The sequence below is a fragment of the Macrobrachium rosenbergii genome, chromosome 35 (assembly GCF_040412425.1).
Source record: "Macrobrachium rosenbergii isolate ZJJX-2024 chromosome 35, ASM4041242v1, whole genome shotgun sequence".
Classification (NCBI taxonomy): domain Eukaryota; kingdom Metazoa; phylum Arthropoda; class Malacostraca; order Decapoda; family Palaemonidae; genus Macrobrachium; species Macrobrachium rosenbergii.
The window spans coordinates 3,405,552-3,425,932 of record NC_089775.1 but is presented as its reverse complement, the minus strand read 5'-3'; the positions used below and the strand labels follow the sequence as shown (position 1 = coordinate 3,425,932).

Here is a 20,381-nt window from a genome sequence, read left to right as displayed (position 1 = left end):
TTCAACACCTTGTACCTGCTAAGATTGGATAACTGATAACTGGTCATTGGCCGTGAAAACGATGAAAATAAAAGGGACGGAGGACCAAGAATTTTACACTTACACATTGTAAAAGGTGAGAGACAAATTCAGGATTGCATTGTTACAAAACGATTATAATGAAAAGACGACAGAGTCCAACCTACGATGGATATTTTTAAAAACAAATCGTCATACAGAGTTTGAACTGGTGCCTTCAACTGGGGAAGAGGTGAGGCCTGATGAATCTTTCGACTGAATCCCCAACAGAAGGGGAACAGGATGAGAAAAAATGTATGGACAACGGTACTCCTGTACCATTCCCAGCCTTACTTACCAACAATTAGTTTTAGCTTTAGCTGTTGACAGAATATCAGCCAAGTGTACATCTTTGTATTGGTATTTTTACATAGTCTATGACAGACTGCATGTGATTTGGCAGAGCATTAGCAAATTTCTTTTTGACAACAATTGCTAAAACAATTCTTTAGTCATTATTGTAAACTTATGTAAATGTTTATTGTTAAAATACTGTATTAGGAAGTTTATTGACAAATTATTGTGTCTCAGTCAATGATAAACATAAGGCTAATCTGATATTATAGTCCTTTTTTCAAACTGTAAGTCTGTGGTTTCATACAGTATTGTAGGAGATTATTGTTGTAAATTACAATACAGCCTTAATAACGCTTTCATGTACTCCTGGTGACACAGTTCTGTCACAAACCTGAAGATGCTATTAGCATGCCTTCATGCAGCCAACTTATTGTCCAAATGAATGATTATACGACAACTATAATATGAACAAACACGGATTTTAACGTCAGGTAAACTTCTAGGTTACTGAAGAGACGTAAAAGGCCACTAAATCGTCCCTTTTCCCAATAGGCAGAGACCGTCAAAAAGCAACGCGACAAATTTCTTACAATTTATTATCAAATCACATTAGCTTGGAGGTAGTTCCTAAAGTTACCTTTTGAACTTAAAACTATTTACTTCTCAATGAGGGGAAAGAGAACAAAAATGATTTCTCGGTTAGGATAAAAAAGAACAACCCAAATATTGGAACATTTCCTTCCTTTCTCTCTCTCTCTCTCTCTCAACACTTTCTCGCAGAACACTCCCACACTCTCTCCCCTCTGAAGTTAAAACACAGGCACCTCAGCTTAATGGATGTGTCAAAGTCTGCAAAATAAATATTTTGTACTTTTGTGTTTTTGGTTTTCCAAGTGTTAGTGGTTACTTTTTCTCCCGTGTTAAAAAGTTCTAACGACAGTGGTCAGACTACTCATAATTTTTTAAGGGTGAAAGTGTCACTATTAATTGTGAAATTGTGCTCAGAAATTCTGTGATATGTTTGGTATAATTGTAACTGCATGAATATACACCATATTTGCATTTCAGAACAGGCAATCACAGTACTTCAAATCTTATTTAAACATATACAGACAGTTCCTTACAGAAATTGTATTAGTGATTATGTTCATTCTAAACCCTGTGGCCAAAAGAATGTAACTGAACCATGTGTGTACAGTGTACTTCAAAATAAATCGTTAATTGAGGGTACGAAAATAGTTCTCTACACGAATTTCTTTAAAGCGAATTTGCCAAGCTATTGTGTTTCATTGTGCGAGCACGTGCTCTGAAATTCTAAGATGTGTTGTTCAGTAGGAAAGAGAGAGAGGGGGGAAGGACAATGTGAAGAGTGTCGTAATTTTTGTTAAAAAAGGAGAAAGATTTTTGTGTCTATGGTATTTCTATAATGAGTTTCGTGTACAGTATTATCCTCATCTTGTGAGAATCTCACAAGCAGGAAGAACTACTGCAGTAGGCTAATTTTCCGTTCGGGTAAACTGTACAGTAGTCTGCTGTATGTACAGATGTTCATAGGAACTTTATTTTGCAGTTTTCTCTGAAACTTTCAAGTATAACAATCACTTCATGGCCCTGTATCGTGTAGGATATATGCCAATCTTCGTTACTAATCGGATTTTGTTACTTTTCAGGAGGGGAAGACCTCGGAAATCTCCATTAAGTTGAGGTGCCACTGCCGGCCAAACGAAAGAAAAGTACGCAATATTTTTAAACGAAGACCACAGCCAAAGTTCCAAAGACACAGTTAAATAAATAGGAGATAAAGTTTCTTTTGTTCTTTTAACCAATGCTATCATCCTGGGTCCGCAGACGTGCGATCACCGCGCACGGCCGGAAGCGGCCATCGCTGCGGCAAACGTAAAACAAGTCCGCGGTTTACGCGTATCTGTCACTTCTCAATTCTGTTGCATTATTTACAATTTTAAGTGATCATTTACAAGATGGCCGTTCCTTCTGACACAGTGGAGGCTGTTGCTTGTGAGCAATGTGTGAATCCTTGTGGTTCCGGCCTGTTGCGGCTTAGAAGAAGAAGTGTTTCTCGAAGTGGTTTGGTTCTTCAGTGGATTCTGGTCAGCTCTTCGACCGTCTTGATGAGGTCGTCGGGTGTGGCTTCCGTCTTCATGCCAGATCCGTCGTTGATCTGAAAGACAAGGAGAGTCTGTCGTCACCTGAATGAAACCATTTTAGTGTAAGAATTCTCTAGGATACAAAAAATAATTACAAAACTAATTACACTAACAAAAGCACTCAAGGCTATTCCTGAGTATGCACGCATCTTTGTGTACAATTACACCTCCTCCCAAGATCTTGACCTGAAGGCAGGTTTTCTTTACTAAGAGAAATATAAGAATCTACTAAAAACAATTTATGCAATTGTTCATCAGTCTTTGGAAAACATTAATACCCATACAAATCTAAAATTCCCTAAAAGAATACAAAACCACACATAAATGATAAATGTTAAAATGTATAAAATAATAATGATAAGCTTAAAAATCTTGAAAATACTCTCTGTTTCAGGACATCTTGGTACCAGTTCCCGCGATATACCACTACACATTTTTCAGGCAAGTCCAAATGCCCTTCAAATCTGACTCGCGTGGTGAACGAAATTATGAATGACATACCAAACTGAGAGTGGAATACTCACCAGCAACCCATGCGCAACTTCCTTCATCTTGTCCGGCGTAAGGTCTAAGAAGCTCTCGATCAAATCACCGTCTATGAATCCCTCGCACCTGTCTGTCTTGCGATCCGTGCTGGAAAACAAAGACCGTTTTATTGATAGAACTAAAGATGAAGAAGCTTGGAATTGACAGGTTAAGGAATGCTAGATAGTTTCCTATCATAAACTGGAATTGGAACATAAATTTAGGAATGAGAGGGGTTGTAATGAGGCTGCAAAGAACCTGAGGTAATGATGATAATACCTTCTCATGGGGTCTGAATATATATTCTGGGAATTTTCTTGATATAATCAAATGTTTGAAGACAAATGTCTTTCTGAAGCCTTTCAAAACTGTCGTAGAATCCAATCTACTTCAAAACCATCTATTAAACAATTTCAAACCCTTTCTTAATCAATGTGAGGTAGGATTACCGAAAGGATAGCAGTAGTAACACCTCAATTTCTGATAAGTGACAAACCTGTACTTTACATTTAAAATTCAATTCAAGAGATTTATCTACACTTTCACATCTAAAATGGTAGCATAACAAAAAAAATTCATAATAATGCTGCCGATAAATACAGAAGTCCACTAAGTTGAGATGTTATTGTAACTAACCTAAAACTCCTGTAAAAATCGTGATCAATTTTCCCAACGGATTTGATGACCTTAGCCAGACGTTTCTGCATCTCGAGCAGCTGGTTGTAAAGGTCCAAATTTAGGCTCGTCACCAACCCTGAAAAAAAAAACAGTTCGCAAATTTCATTAACTGTGCTCATATCTTGTACAAATGTGTATTGCTGGATGTTATATGTTCACTTTAAAGACCAACGCATTAGCACTTGTATATCTGAAGTACATCATATATTGCATCTCACCAAAAAAACTTTGTTAGTATGAGGAATGAGAAATTACAATAAACAAATTTTTCTCCTACTCCTTAAACAATTTTACATCTGACCCCATAAAGTGAAAACCAGTCATAAAATACTAATGACGATCAGCAACAATGATCTTCAAGTGATCATTCCACTGCTCTTTTCCAAAATTAAACAAAACTCTAGAGATGATTACTATAAAAACCTCAACTTCAAAACAGAAAAAGCAGTCTTACCGATAGAGCCGTGGACTGTCCCGTACAGCACACAACCCTGGGTAACCGTGGTGGCTTCAGGTACACCTTGCATGACCAAAGTTCCGTGACGGAAGACATTGACGAAATCTCCCAAATGGAAGCGTCCCACCTCCTGCATCTGTTGGCGTTCCTCGTCCGACGTTGCCGCGCTGTAGACGGGAAGTGGAATGTCAAAGTAAATGTGGAGAATGTCCTTTCAACATTATATCATTTCTATTTTGACAAAAAATTCATTTTATTTTTGTTATTTAGTAAATGTTCATCACTGCTTTTTCATTACATGAAACCGTCTTTGGGCAGACACCGGCAAAAGCGAAAAACAGAATACAGAATTTAGGCCAAAGGTCAAACGCTGGGACCTATAAGATCATTCAGTGCTGGAAGGGAAATTGACTAAGAAGAACTTTACATAACAATAACACAATCACGTTCGTAACTTGAATTACATCACTGATTATTCTCACACACAAACTTTTAAATAGTTACTTATATTTAAGTACAATTTTGTTTTTATTTCATTTTTCAAATACTGTATAGGCATTTATATAAATTCATTGGCACCATCAGTGAGTGTTTTAAAATGTTTTGTTGTACCTAAGTTCCTTTAGTTTTCTAAATCACAGTGGAATTATTATCAGTTAGATTCTCATTTTTCCATGTTTTGTCCAAATTTTCCCCCAATATTCCTTTCTCAAACTGAAGTGGATCTTGGATGCCATCAAACATTTTGTAAAAGTGTTCATCTTGCAAAAATTATTGTTTACAAAAAAAAAAGGGGGGGGAGGAGAATTATTGAGTTGTAGAATCTTTTAATTGTCCTGTCCCTCCTTCTGAATGGTTGATCCTATTCCTTGTCAAACCTCTTAAATATTTAACCCTGTTTTGGAAGTTCTACTAATTCTTCATATGTGTTGGATTCCAGGTACATATTTTTTCCTTTGTAATCCCCATCTGTCATTTATACGAGCTTTCTTTGTAAACTTTTTTTATTTCTTCAGTCTGCTAAGTAAAGGATGACAAGTCGAAAGGCCTTGCAGCACTCCATTGTTTTCTTTCCATCGTGAATTTCATCTTTATTTATATATTCATCATGTTCCACATTTTCGTGACTTAGACATTCTAAAACGTGTACAGGACAGAGCTAAAAAAACCTAAAACCCCTCTTCACAAAAGCCACTGCATACTTACCTATCTTTGTGACATACGAAGAGGTTATATGAGTGTTCAGCACCAAGGAATAGTTCATCATCTAGGATTTCAATTGCTGTCATCCAATTGGGATCGTAATCTCTGGCAATCTGCAAATGGACAATAAGTCAATAAAAACTATGATTCCCTACTACAAGCACTAACAAAACCATGCATAAAAGCTACAGACACTCGTTCTCATCCATACACAACTTCTCGATATATTTTAGATGTGTTACGTAACAACATTTGTACACGTTATCAGAAAATTACAGCAGACCTACCTCTTCAAAACTGCCTTCCAACGTCTTGTACTGCAGCAAGGTCATGGATCTCATCAAGTCCCCTACGAGAATGAAGTCCCTTTCGTCTTCAGGTAGAGGGCAGCGACGTTGTTGAAATGGGAGCACTCTAGCCGCAGCTCTCTTTCATTCGTCCACTCGAACAATCTCACCTGGGTTGGAGATTTAGTGTTTTTGCTGAGTCTACGTAAATTTATTACAGCACCACCTCAACTTCTAATAAGTAACAAAGACCATGTATAACAGCCTGTACTTGAATATTATCTAGATATTTTATCTGCAACAGGAACTTGACAAAGTTCCTTACCTAAACTAACCTACACTTTACACTTAACATTAAATTTATGAGATTCATCTAAAACTGTATCACATCTAAGAAGGCAGAATAGCAAAACAGAACGATGATAATGTAGGTGGTAAGTACAGTAGTCCGCTGAGTTGCGGTCTGTTAAGTTGAGCAGTAACTGTACCATTTTAACATTAATACTGTACGCAGTATCTGAGAAAAATAGCTTTTAATTCGTAGACTTAGGCACCTGAAAAACGTACATCAACGCTTTACTTACTGTGCTGGAAATTGCAGCCAACAATTTTCCTTGGAATTCACAGAGGGAATAGCACGCTCCTTTTATCTCCTTCTCAGCCACCTGCGAAACCAAGACATTCGATCTAATCTTTAGAAATATGATATTTTCGCACGACAACACTGCACCGTAAAAGACCCTTTGAAAAATACAACAGAGTATGGAAATGTACGCTTGTTAAAATTAATTCAAATTTTGAATATCACTTCAAAGAAATTAGCTACAAGCGAAACATAGCGGTTTAGTACACCATTAAATCATCAATATCAAACTACAGTCATTCCCATTACCTGCTGAAGTTTCCCGTCCGTGAAGGAGAAGAGAATAATTCGACCCAGTTTTGATTCAGACTCCTCAGGATTGACTAATGCAGTGCCAACTACGTAGTATATTGTGGGGTCATCCTTCAGTTTCGTGGAACAGATGCTCAGGGCATATTCCCCGGCGTGGAAACTGTGACAGTGCAGGACTGTGAGAGAAAAAAAAAGTTGGTAAAAGAGCGCAAATAAAATAAACTACAAACAGAAATGGGTCTCTACAGTGACACAAAATCACTTTATTTATCCCAAAGAACATATGGCCCATATCAAATAAACAAATTCACCTTCAAACTGATAAAACTGATATAAGAGGGGATTCATAACCAAACAAATGAATGCATTACCGAGATGTACAAATATCATTTGTGACTAAATGTATCTGTTAAACACCCACTGCTGTGTGGTCTCAAAAATTAAACAGGTAGATGTGTTCCTATGCATTTCTCTGAGCTAATAAAGTAGTTTGTATTCCCACCATTAAAGGCATCATACCATTTCAACACAAAAAAACCATTACATCTTTCCTTCGTGATTAAATGTTCTTTTTTACAGCTCAGGAAATGTCCATTTTGTAAAATATTTCTTAGTGAGTCTTGGATTACAAAGATACAAACTACTGCTTTCCAATTCCTCTCTAGATCAGCCTTGATGAATCAGACTAAATTTAGATCCATATAACATCCTCACCTTCAAATGTATTTTGTGATATGATAAGCAGATTGTGAGTTTCAACCTCTTGGCCAGGTTCTGGTGGTGGCTGAACAGGGGGCTTGAGCAAACTGGATGTGTTCGAGGCGGACGACGATGAGTGGGCTCCCAGGGAGGCACACATGCCTCCGCTTCTTATGCCGTTGCTGTCCATGACGTCCACGCGCATTGTGATGACACCGAACGTCTGTGGGGACACAGAGCAGAGTTTAACGAAAGAGGAACTTACACGCGTGTTGTGAACAGATTATAAACTGTCAGGTGAAGAGGTGTGGGACCTATGGACAGTGAAAGATGGTGATCTATACACCATCTCAGAGAATGATTGATTGATTTATGACTGCTAAAACTGGCATCACAACATCTAGGTTATTGATGCCATAATAAAATTAAACAGGTAACTAAAAAGAATTTATTTAAATTTATAAGGGGTTCATATAGGAAATATCTACAAATACATATATTTAATCATCTAGAAATTCATATAACTATATATACATCCTGTGTATATGGTTTAAAATGTCCTGAGGAGGCCTGGCCCCCTCACAAAGATATATAACTACTCTACATTACAATCCTCTTCGAGAATTGTTGCTAGGATAAAACGTCCTTCTCAGAGAACTACACAGCGCACCCACCTCCGTTTCTTCCTGATATGCTATACGACGTGCGGTTTCTCCTAAAGGTACGGTGCGGATGTGCAGTTTCTGAATCTCGTCGATGGTTCCAATGGTGATGCCTTCGCTCGTGGCAAGAGCCAAACTGCGGAAATTTGTGAAGAAGTATGAAACAAATAAGACAATGTTCTGCTATGGTAAATTGTATTTGGTTTTAAACAGATCACTAATGACTGTAGACATCTTGTGTCTTGAAGGAGCCACTGGGCTGATTTCAATCTGAAGTATTATACAGATCTCTATTTGCTCTTACTGCTTTGCAGTCCAACCTCATCAACTCAACCTCGCTCCTGCTTTCATTTCTAAAGAAAAACCCAGAGGCTTTCCTTCAAAGATCCTAGAAAATGAACTCAGCGGGAAAGTTAAATTACTATTACTCAAAGGAAAACTAAACAGCTGATTACCTGCTTGGATAAGCCTCTGCGTTGAGAGGACACATGTGCGTAACTTCTCTCAAGTTGACTTTGGAAAACACCAATTTGTGATTGGACGAGTAAATGACCGTTGGTCTGTCCGAGCAGGCAAAGACGTTGGTCGACGACAAAGAACGAAATCTGCGGAGCGTTGTGGGTTGGGTGCCCAAAACAACCTGGCATGAAATTGGAAGGGGGAGAAAATCAATCGGTTTTGAATTTTGAAAATAAACCTGGTAGACATTACAAATAAAGTACGGACACCACCCTACTTATGAACATTCAAACTTACAAACATTCAGTACTGTACTGATTTTATATGTACTTAAACAGGCATGAAGAGTACAGTAACCAACTTGCAAACACTTCAACATACAAACGCCCGTCCGGAACGTAACTCGTTTGTAAGCTGGGAGGTGTCTGTAACTGTTTAATTCACATAATGGTCCCACAAACTGGCTCTGGGGTCACTTAGGTTTGTCATTACTGTTTTCCCAATTTGGGTTGTAGTTTGGCTATTAACATTTACTGACTTAAAACAATGCTAAGGAAAGTAACTTCTCAAAATTCTCATTCCACCAGAAACAACGAACGCTTAACAACCTGGACAGACAAAGCTAGAGAAGGACTCACCTTCTTCTTGTCAGAGAGGTAACCAGTCGAAGGAGAGTACGTGAAGTAGAAAAGTTGTCCATCTCCCATGGCACACAGGAGATAATGGTTACCCTCAAACGTTGTCATGATTATCGACCGAGGAATTATATCTGGTAATAAATAAACATTGTGAATAGCAGACTACTCATATACCTTACCTACTCACACTGGGACTGTTTAGACAAGGTTATACAAAACTGAAACATGAAAAAATTACTAGCAATTCCTTTTTACTGAAACATGAAAAATGCAGTAAAGAGTAAGAACAGGAGGAAAACTCCAGCTGCACTTTTGTTAGGTTGGAAGACAGAGAATATGAGATGATGCCTACATCAAAGGACCAGCCAGGGAGGAGCACTGATGGTAATGCCTACATGCACTGTGTACACATGGCGGGAACTGTAATTCACTGCAAAAGTAAGCCAATGCACATACCTCCACCAAGGAATTCTTTGGCATTTTCTTCGAGGGTGGGCAAGGTCAGGACCCGAGCAGAAATGTCAGTCCAGAGACCAACAGCCACAACGGAAGCCATCTCCTCCTCCCACAAAGGCGAGACATCAAGGCAGGCCACTTCGTGCTCCACTGTTGTCGAGCTGAATGTGTAAATAAGTTGTTTAATTGCAGTACCAGTCAAACTATTATTATTACTCAAAAAATGAACCCTACTCATATAGAACAAGCCTACCAAAGGGGCCACTGACTTAAAATTCAGGTTTCCAAAGAACACTGTGGTGGTTATTAGTAAAATATGATTGTTTTCAATAAAGGGAATCTTATCGCTGAAATGTGATCAGATTTAAGAAGCATACATTCAAAACTGGCTTCCTTATAGACCATTAGTCAGCCACCTTCCATTTTTTCCATAAACTTCTCCAAAAAGACTGGCAAATTTGCTATGTGTTTACAACCTCCCAATAATAATAATATATAAACTTGGACATCACGGAAAGCAGCAACACTATGGTGGAATATTTCTGCATAAGCCTCATCAAAAACTCAATTACAAAACCTATGAATGCAACAGTGATGTGCCCACTTTCATCTGAAGCCACCCAACTGGTGGGACGCGGCTTCTTTTCAAACAAACGAAAGCTAAACACATTTCTTACGCCTCAAGTTGCAGTGTGTTAGGCTGGATGGTGAGGTAGTAGATGTGTTGGCCAGCCGCCGCCACCACTTGGTTGGTGTTCGCTGCAACTACGGAGATGTTCCGTCCTTCCGGTGGCCGCCACTCGCAAACCAACTGGCCGCTGCTTTCGCTGACTAAACGGCAGGAACTGCCAGTGACCTACCAATACGAAAAACAAACCGATAATAATCAGTTGAAATTAAAATTGCGTTAACTTCACAGCTGGGGCTAGTCAGTGATCTAGTTTTTCAAAGCTGTACAGTAGTGTTATAATCAACCTGCATTGCATTTTAATGACTTGTTAGTATGATACTAAACAATTACTTCAAAATATAACATCCATAGATACATCAAAGACAAAATCCCAGCTTTTTTATACAGAGACCAACGAACTAAAGAGGATCATGTTTCGTCAGACATTCCCAAAAGGGAAAATTGTACTTGTGCGAAATCAACATACAACATATTTCCAGATACACATTAGTGCACTAGCTACATTTGCCCGTAGTTTAAGAAACTATGAGCCACGTGAGAGAGCCTTAAAAATCCCCTCTCCTTTTCTGAGTCTTTTGTATACAAAAGACACATGACCCTTTAAGATTTTGAGGGGGGTACCAATATTCATCACTGGCAAACACACTCAGAATAATTACATACATGGTAATGTTTCCCTTTTACTGCTCACTGTGAATTTATTTTTCATGGCATAATACTTGTTTTTATGTCATTTTGAAGTGAATATCCTTGACTTTATAGTGGTATGCTCAAAAGTGGAAAAACAACATGTCAAAATGTCCCTATAACTTTTGGCAGATAATGTCACCAGAATCTCACGAAATGGGAACAGAAGGATGTTGTCAGAACCTGCGTGGGTAGAGCTACAATTGAAACCAACACATCAGGAACAACTAGCCTGCCATTTGTAAGCTGCCTACTTCCTGCTATTAAAGCAGCTCGTCGCTACTAAGTAATAGTAGTCACACAGAACAATAACTTAATTTGGATAGTCTATATCTCTGCCAGGGAATAAGGGGTTTTATGCCTGTCATATACATCATCCTAAATGATAACAGCAGCCTTGATGCTTCTTGGGGGACTTACCTGAAGAAGCTGTTCGTAAATGACATTTGAAGACAGGAAAGTCTGCTGATCGGAGACGAATCCGGCAATCTCCGTCTCTTCTACTTCCTCTCCGCTTAGTGTGAGCACCCTGAAACAAACCGCGAAAGGTAAAGCGTCGACAACACCTAAATATGCCAGAATACAGATAGCATCAACTCCCTCACTTATTTTCATTTGAATTAAAAGTCAGTCGAGCAAAAACGTACCTCGTAAGACCAACAAACGAGAGAACGATCGTGTTGTGATGCTTTGGCGAGTTCACGCTCAGAGACCACATTCCTTTAATGCCCTCCAGCTCGATGGAAGCTTGCTCGTGAATGCCGATCCCGTTTCGGATGATTCGGAGAGATCCTTCCTTGAAGGCCCCTGAAATTAGAGCAGATTCGAACTTGATGTTCTAACTTTCCTTCTACAGTCTCTGTAAATGTAAAACTTCACATAAAACAATTTAGATTACAGAATTTACGCCAAAGGCCAAGAGCTGGGAGCTGTGAGGTCGTTCAGTGCCGAAACGCACATCGATAGTAAGAAGGTTTGAAGGGTTTAACAGAAGGAAAACCCACGCAATTGCATATTCTTTAATATGTAGACATTTTTCAGCTCCTATCTGACCTAAATTCGTGACTCACCCGAACAGGTTACAAGTTGGCCCTGTCCCTGCCGTTCCAAATCGACAACAACCATGTCAATGATGGGACCCAAGTTATTGAAGGTCTGCATGACAGAAACGTACTGGCCGGAGGAATCGGGCTCTGTGTTGAGTTTTATGAGCTGCGAGTCTCCCAGCCTGGAGCCCACGAAGACGACACCATTGTCCAAGTACGTGAGACACTCTGGGATCGAGATTTCACCTGCAATGGAAAGCCATCGTTAAGAATAGAGCTAAACTAAAACGTGTTTTTCAAAATGTCATGAGATACATTGGTACGAGCGACAAAATTTCAGCGAAAGTCAGGAAATAATGAATGACTAAGCACAAGAGTTTAACACATCTACTCTTTTTCATGACTAAATAAGCAAGGCTGCCTACGAAAGACCTCGTTTTCCACACAAGTTATTCATGTTTTCAAAATATTTCTCTGAAAGGGAATAACTTTTATAACTGAAGTAGCACCTCAACTTAGCAGTCTTCTGTACTTACCAGCTAAATTATTATCCATTTTTTTGCTTTGCTACCATTTTAGATGTCATAAATTTTTAAAGAAATCTTTCAAGTTGAAAGTTTAGCATAAAGTACAAGTTAGTTCAGGTTAGGAACTATGAGGAATTGCTGTTAGCTACATCTAGTCTAGAATATATGAATGTGCAGGCTATAATACCTGGTCTTTCTTAATTAGTAGACTGTGTTACCAATCAGAGAGCCAGACCCTGGAAGTGTCTGAGAAGTTGAAAGGGGCTACTAAAAGGAAGGGGTTGAACAATATAGATGCACTGGGACAAAGAACCATTCAGCTGGAACGGAAATGCCAGTGAGAAGGTTTGAAAGGTGTAACAAAAGGAAAACCTCAAATTTTTGCATCCATAGTCAATTGTTAGAGAGACTTGGAAAGTAGATGGAAGAAAGAAAATCTAAAGGAGGTACAGTAATACAATTTCTGGGCCAGTAGTTCTGAAGGCACTCTGCAAAGAACCCTACTGTCCCTAATATTTCCTTTGATGCTATCTCCAAGTTTGATTGAAACTGACTGGTTAGTTACCCTCACAAAAGAAAAATTGCCCCCCAAACAAACATGCACACACACCCCAAGACACTTTGCTCAGAAAACAACTCATTGAGCCAAAACTTGGAACATTAAATGGTTATGTTAATAATAAAAACTATAATGCCCTTGTAACCTCAGTTTCTCCACAATTTTTGGATGAGTTTGTCATTAAAAAGCCTTAGATCCAAATGCAAAAACACAGAGGTATTCTGATGTCCGTAGCAGGACTCTAACCCACAACCAGAGGACCAGAACAAGGCCACATTACCAACCTGACCAGGAAAAGGTTAAGAGGGCATTGTGGTTACGACAATTATATACGTATCTAGTAAAAAGTGGCTGATAGGTTTTATATATTTAGTATACGGTAATCTATTATTTGCCAAGACACAGTTCAATGTAAAGGGAGTGAAAACGCATTAATTTAAACCTCACTTACCTAAAAGCTCCACCTTGACCGTCGCTTCGACTCGATCATCCTGTTTGTCCAAAAGCAACATAAACAGGCGGCCAGACATGTCTCCCATGAGGTACCTTGAGCCGTTGGAATCCACCTTTGCGTAGCAGACTATGGTGCTCGTCTGTCAAAAACCAAAGTTAATCGATTTAATTTCAATGCTAGCAACTTACGTTTGGGATAATTCTTTACCAGAATAATCTACTACAGTAGCCAATCACTTTGAAACAGTTTAACTGGCCGCAGTCCCACTGGGCTCACCCAAAATCTCTTCCTTGAGAAGTGAAAACGAGCAAGTTCAATAAACTGCATGCACTCAAAAAACAACGAAATTTTAGGTAGGTATGTATTCAGGAATACGTACTTTTTCCAACAAATTCATCATCTATTTTTTTCTTTAGCAATTATTTAAGGTTTACAGGATTGCATTTTCTCAAGATTAATTCTTTAAATGTTTAGTACATACATGTATCCACAATTTGTCATTCTTTATATATACATACACAAACTTTGTACATAACAAGGCATATAAGTTCTATACATAACATTGCATAAAAGTTCAACTTCACAGGAGCCTGCATCGTAGGAATCGAGTTCAATAATCAATGAATCAATGACTTAATCTCTTGTTGCGTCCTCATTCTGCAATGCTTCAACATGCATTACAGCTTTAGGCTACCCCAATTTTCTTGTATTACCAAGACCAATAAGTTTTAAAATGCATACCTTTACTTTAGAAAACTTATTGTAACAGACTCTATCAAGCACATTACTTTCATCATCATCAGACATTTGGCAACGCAAGAATTCCTCATTCTCCCCACCCTAGTCACCTTAGAATGTCTGAGTAACTATAAATGCCTCAGCGGATCAGAGAAATCGGACGAAATCGTTACCGAGGACACGAAGAACGGCACTAGTCAGAACTGCGTGATACAATGCACCTGAGGAGAGAACCGGACACCCCACAGATTTTTAAGAACATTACCTTTATGAGCGGGGGAGCCACTGTGACATGCGAGGTGCCAGTCAGGTACGTGATTGTCTCCTGTCCGATGATGATGGCACCTCCGTACGGCTCAGGAACTGTGATGATGATCGACGCCTCGGTCTCGACGTTGTCTTGTTTCCACGGCATCTGGCAATGAGAGAAGATGGGGTGTCCTGATAATGTATGGCTTCGAGTGTTCTTCGGACAAATACGGAATGGAATGGGATGCAAAATTTGAAGATTGAATGTCCTGATCAATTATGGAATACAAAATTTGAAGATTTGATGTCCTGATCAATTATGGAATACAAAATTTGAAGATTTGATGTCCTGATCAATTATGGAATACAAAATTTGAAGATTTGATGTCCTGATCAATTATGGAATACAAAATTTTGAAGATTTGATGTCCTGATCAATTATGGAATACAAAATTTGGGGCAGAGGCCAAGTACTTGGACCTATAAGATCATTGCTGAAAGGAAAATTGAAAGCACAAAGGTCTTGAATTGAAAGCACAAAGGTTTTAAAGGTGTAACAGGAGAAAAAACCTCACAGTTGAGGTGCACAAATGACACTACCATCTACGGGATCTAACAAATATGCACCGAAGAATAAATTGATAAGCCATTAAATTAAACATGCTATACCAGTACAAATGATATTCGAGCCAACATGCCTTGGAAAACTCCTTCTCCTTGAGAGAGATTTCGTGGGTTTTGATGTGACGTCCGTGAGTGTCTTGGTATATGATGATGATGGTGGGGTTTGAGCAGCCATACAAGAATGCTATATCTTGAATCTGCAGCTCATCCACTCTGAAAATAAATAAAATTATATTTATTCAAGGGGAAGACAGCATTTGTGATTACCACTAAAGTTGTTTCGACTAACCACACCAATGATTCCCCTCCCTAGATTCTCATAATGCTGGCCAGATGGATTTCTGCTCAGAGAAAGGTCAAGTTTAGGAAGGTGGATAGCTCACTGGCAGGAGAGAACAAACCTCAATGCAATACACAAAGTAGTCTATGAAATGGACTTGTCTATATTTGCCCTCTGTACGGATGTACAGTACGGACAGTGCCCGGTTATCAATGAGGGTTCCGTTCCAATGGCGTGACGATAAGCGAAAATCGGCGATTTTCGCCACCAACCACCAAAGATCGGCACCTCTGTTAAGTATGTATCGGCACCAATACCCGATTATCGGCCCCAATAAGCGGAAATTGGAACATATCAGTGCCTTTTTGTCGCTAGACAAGCCCCAAAAACCAGATCGCCAATAAACAGGGACTGCCTGTATTTAGCTTTTGACTTCCTCATAGAGAGATAAAACGTCCTTCCAAACTGACTACTTCATTTAGTTTTCATCCACTTGAATGCTGGAAGAAAAAATGTTCCAGTAGCTCACATCAGCCTGGAAGTGATGTTCAGTAGTTTGGTCAAATCACAATAAGAATTTTTAATGCAAAATTCTGAGATGATTTTATACTTACTCTTATTAAACTAGATTGACTTTATGCTTCCTGTTAACATGAAAGGTCAAAGATGTCGCTGCAATTCAGTTAATCTACTGATGACTGCAAATTAAGATTGCCAATGGCACCACATGACATATCCTCGTAATCTTAGCAAGTGTTCACACAATACTCAAAAGGAATCATTTTCTAAGAACTATTACCAACAATTTCATTTAAAATACCAAAAAATGACAAAACACTCACCTAATATTATAGGCCTTCAATTCGCTGTTATCCTTATCGAGGGGAATCACTTTGATAAGGCCTTCGTACAAGCGGAGGACAATACACCGGGCCTGTGGGTCTACAATGGCTATCATTCCGGTCTCGCACGCCTTTCCTAGGTGGTCACAGTAAGAAGGGGAATGTTAAAAACTCACACGCACGAAACCATAAAAATGTTCTGACTTTTTTTAACACAGGATACCTTCTTAATGTTCTTCCCTCTCAAGTATCGTAAAACAAAGGGTACAATTGCAAACTGTGGACATGTTCTGATTTATCACTGATAAAAACCTGATTCTGACAAAGTTGAAACTCGTACACATACAATTCTATATCCCTATTCAAGCAGATCAACTATTTTCCCATGCAAATGCAAACTAATGATCTGAATTGAAATATCTAGAAGTGTACAAGATTGCAAATGATTACGCAGGTACTTGAATCTGACACTAAATGATGTTTTTTCATTCTAGATGAAAGTCTCGTAATTAAAATCTCTGGAAACAAAAATACAACCCAAAACAAACCTAAATGGATCATGTACAGTAACAGCTCTCCTGAAAAGTGCAATCACAAAAATCTTAAATCGTACGTACCAATTTTATCCGCGACATTTCCATGTGCTCTGGTTAGGATTTCAAAATGCTCCCCATCTCCCTCGCACTCCAAAATCATTGCGCAGTAACGCATGGTCAGGATGAAGAGCAAGTCTTTCGACTCGTCCTGTGGTGATAAAACAATGCCAGATATTAATATTCAGTAAAACTATTGGCTTGTTGTCACTGACTACTCTAAAATAGTTCAAGAGATCTGCTGGCTTAGTCGTACTCTTATAAAGCTGTTCTGTGTATGAATTAAGCAATGATCTTCGGGCAAAGTTATGGACATAAGGCTACAACTTAAGTCTATAAGACACATTGATTATTCATGCCTGCTATTAAAACTATTAAACAAAAATTGACATATTATAACTCTTAATACCATTAACACTGCAATACTATATACATCAGATATATTATCATAATAATGGTTCATATTTCATATTCAAGAAATGGATCTTTCCTAGATAGATAGTGACCCCCCCAGGGTTAAAATATCACAAAGACATTGACCCCCAAGAAATATTAGTCTTAGATAACGACACCCAAAAACCCCTGGGGGTCACTATCTTGGAGAGATCCCAAAAATCTACCACTGAAAGTCAAAAAGGCAAAAGCCACATACTCGGCTGGAAAACTCTGTAACCATCTCACCTGCGGCGTGAATAAATGCATACATGATATCTTCCCGTAAATAGTCAGCTCCTTCAGCGGACGCAAGCCCTCTGGGGTCACCAAGTGGAGCTCTACGCGGTTGTTCCTCGCCACCACCAGGTTCAGGTCTGTTGGCGATGTCAGGTGCCCTGAAATGGGAATGCGAAAGGCTTAGGAAGCGCAGTGTTAAAAACAATTTTCTTTATGAATTATCCTAACCAACCTACCTTAGGGTAACCTCACCACCTTCTTTTTCTTTACGCACAAAATCAGTTTAAGGGAAGGTTGAGGGAGGGAGGCATAGGCTAGTATATCCATATTGGAACAGGGAAAGATGGGAGGGCCTTGGGAAGAGGACAAAACCCTTAGCCAGGTCAGGAAATGTCAACTCAAGTTAGGTTAGGTTAAGGGAGGTTATGCTAGGAGGCATCCCTGTTGAAATGCGACTTTCTTTTGCTTTTTGCTCGTTGTAAATTACCCAAATTGACCAATTTTGGCAGATATTCAGTTGGCGAGCCGTGGAAAACACCCAGCGCGACTAACCCAATCGGCAGTTTTACCCGATTCAGTAAGTTCTCACCTAAATGTCTTGGTTTCTCGGTAACTGGGTTTGTTTCTATTCTCCTGGTTCTTTCAAATATTCTACATTTCTTTTCAACAGGTAGTTTGTAATTTAAAGCTCTTATATCTTCTGCGATACTCTAATATCTGCGTATTTACCTTTCGCTATCGAGTTATTCTTCTTTTTTAATAAGTGGAAACTCTTCTTTATAGATATTCCTTTACCTCGTCTTATTTCTTCCTAATGAACACCTTAACATTCTTTGGAAGCTTAAATTTCAAGTCCATGACCACTTTGGTGGGCTTATTTCATATGAATAGGTTTTATCTTCTAATAATAATAATAATAATAATAATTCACCTAGGCCTGTAGTCTTTCTCTCTTTAGGCCCTGAGCTCTTTATTGGAATATTCTCCTGGCGCCGCGCTCTTTTTTGTAATATTGTTAATTCACCTTCCAGTGGTTTTATTTCTTGTTAACGGCCTAATTCATCATATTTTATTCCACCCACAATCACATTTCCCAAGTCCTGGTTTCTACTTCAATATAATTTTCCCTGTGGTGTGTACAAGTGTGCGTATAGGCTACACATTCCCGGCTTGTTTCCTCGGGTCTACACCTTCGTACACTTCAAACGCAAGTGTAACCTGGTCTTGTTGGGTTTACTCTGATGTCTTCCCAATTCAAGGTCTTTTTTTTTTTTTAACCTCATCTGAGCAACTGCAGCAGATTCAATTAACCATTTGACCTAACCAATTAACCCTTTTACCTAACAAACTAACCTTTTTACCCATCAAATCGACCCTTTTACCTAAATAATTAACCATTTTACCTAAATGTCATTATAGTGCAATATACCCGCCTTGTAGGACCACGTGACTGATGGGTAACCCTAGTCTGAGTTAGTTAATTCTTCCCTTTGACATTTAAGCTATTTTGGTGTTTCATATTCATCAGTATGTCATTATTGTCATGATGATTAACGTAGAGTGAAGTCTGGCATGTCAGAATTAAGGAAATAATGATGAATCATTATTATTGTTTGTTTATTATTGATAAGACTCGAGATTGTTTACAACTTTACGTGACCGCAGCGTTCGAGTTCCGGGAATTTCGAAAGTTGTGTTTTTTCACTATATATTATTCTGTAAATTTATTCTACTAGTTATTTAAATAAATATATTCATAAAATTAAATATATTCGGTTAAGAAATTATAGGAATTTCGAAAAACCTGAAAATAAAAACAATTTTTGGGTGACGCACGAATGTTGCAGGTCCGAGAATTTCGAAACAATTTTATCGTTTTAAACGTTGAATATCAATCTAAATAATAATTAAGCATTATTAAAAAAACAAACATTCATAAAATTAAACATACTAAACAAAAACACCGAGCAGTTTCCAAAACGAAAGACAAAAACACGACAACTTTTCAAACACGTACGAATCCCACGCCTCTGCGGTAATGGCCACCGGCGGCCTCGGAAAAGATCGACACATATAACCCTCATTTTCACCAAGGGCGGCGCCTCTAATCACTACAAAACAACCTCCCCTGCATTACCTGTAGCACAAGCTGTGACGGCCGTCGGTTTGTGAGCTGTAACAACATAGTTGTAAGCGGCTGCAGCCATATTTACATGACAGGGGAAGGAGAACCTAACACCAACAGTGACGTTGTTTTGACGAGATTCTTCTTCGGGCGCGCAGATGGACCCAGCGTTTTTTAGTCGTGGTTCTCGTATTTTGGCGGCATTGCAATGGTATTTTTGCGGTTTTTAATGTTTGGTTGTGTGAAACTAAATCTATATTAAATATTTTAGGCTGCAAACCATGGAATTTGCACTTTTTTATCAGTGAAATAACAATAAAAGTGATTCGGTTGACAGCCGTCGATTGATAGATATTTAAGCTAAAATATTTATTCGCTTTTTTTATTTATTATACAACATTAAACTTCATAATTGGCATTATAAACTAAACAGCCTTTAATTTATGAGTTTTCTTCATAGAAATTATAAGTACAGTAACTCAGCGTTGCCTGTAGGTGATTTAAAATTAAAACTAAATTTTCTTCATTACATGACATATTACCTATAAAACAGGAATTATGGACTAAATATCTTTGGATTTGCAACATTTTTCCTCTCATGGGAACAATCAGAATATTCTTTAATATAAGTAATTATTCAATTTTGACCTATAACTTAAAATAAGTGCTTTGATAATTCAGTGTATATTCATATATATTTTGTAACAGATAAGGATTTTTCCATGGAAATAGCTTTCATTACATAATGCAATATCTATTATCAACAGGCAGTCATACCCAGTTGATAGAATATTTTTACAATAGCCAAAAAATAAA

The 20,381-nt window shown here is 38.4% G+C and overlaps 1 protein-coding gene across 1 annotated transcript; it reads right to left on the bottom strand.

Moving 5' to 3' along the window:
* Window positions 1–932: 932 nt before the first annotated feature.
* On the bottom strand, window positions 933–19,730 carry pic (DNA damage-binding protein pic). The gene is given in 25 exon segments (XM_067134150.1): window positions 933–2,533; window positions 3,044–3,152; window positions 3,681–3,798; window positions 4,177–4,346; window positions 5,386–5,495; window positions 5,670–5,749; window positions 5,752–5,839; window positions 6,254–6,334; window positions 6,562–6,740; window positions 7,279–7,486; window positions 7,938–8,061; window positions 8,381–8,565; window positions 9,023–9,153; window positions 9,479–9,639; window positions 10,156–10,334; window positions 11,277–11,385; window positions 11,504–11,663; window positions 11,927–12,148; window positions 13,440–13,581; window positions 14,446–14,595; window positions 15,128–15,266; window positions 16,176–16,311; window positions 16,793–16,919; window positions 17,450–17,598; window positions 19,578–19,730. Coding segments are annotated over 25 exon segments (3,411 nt in total). The 5' UTR covers window positions 19,648–19,730; the 3' UTR covers window positions 933–2,449.
* Between the last annotated feature and the right edge of the window lie 651 nt (window positions 19,731–20,381).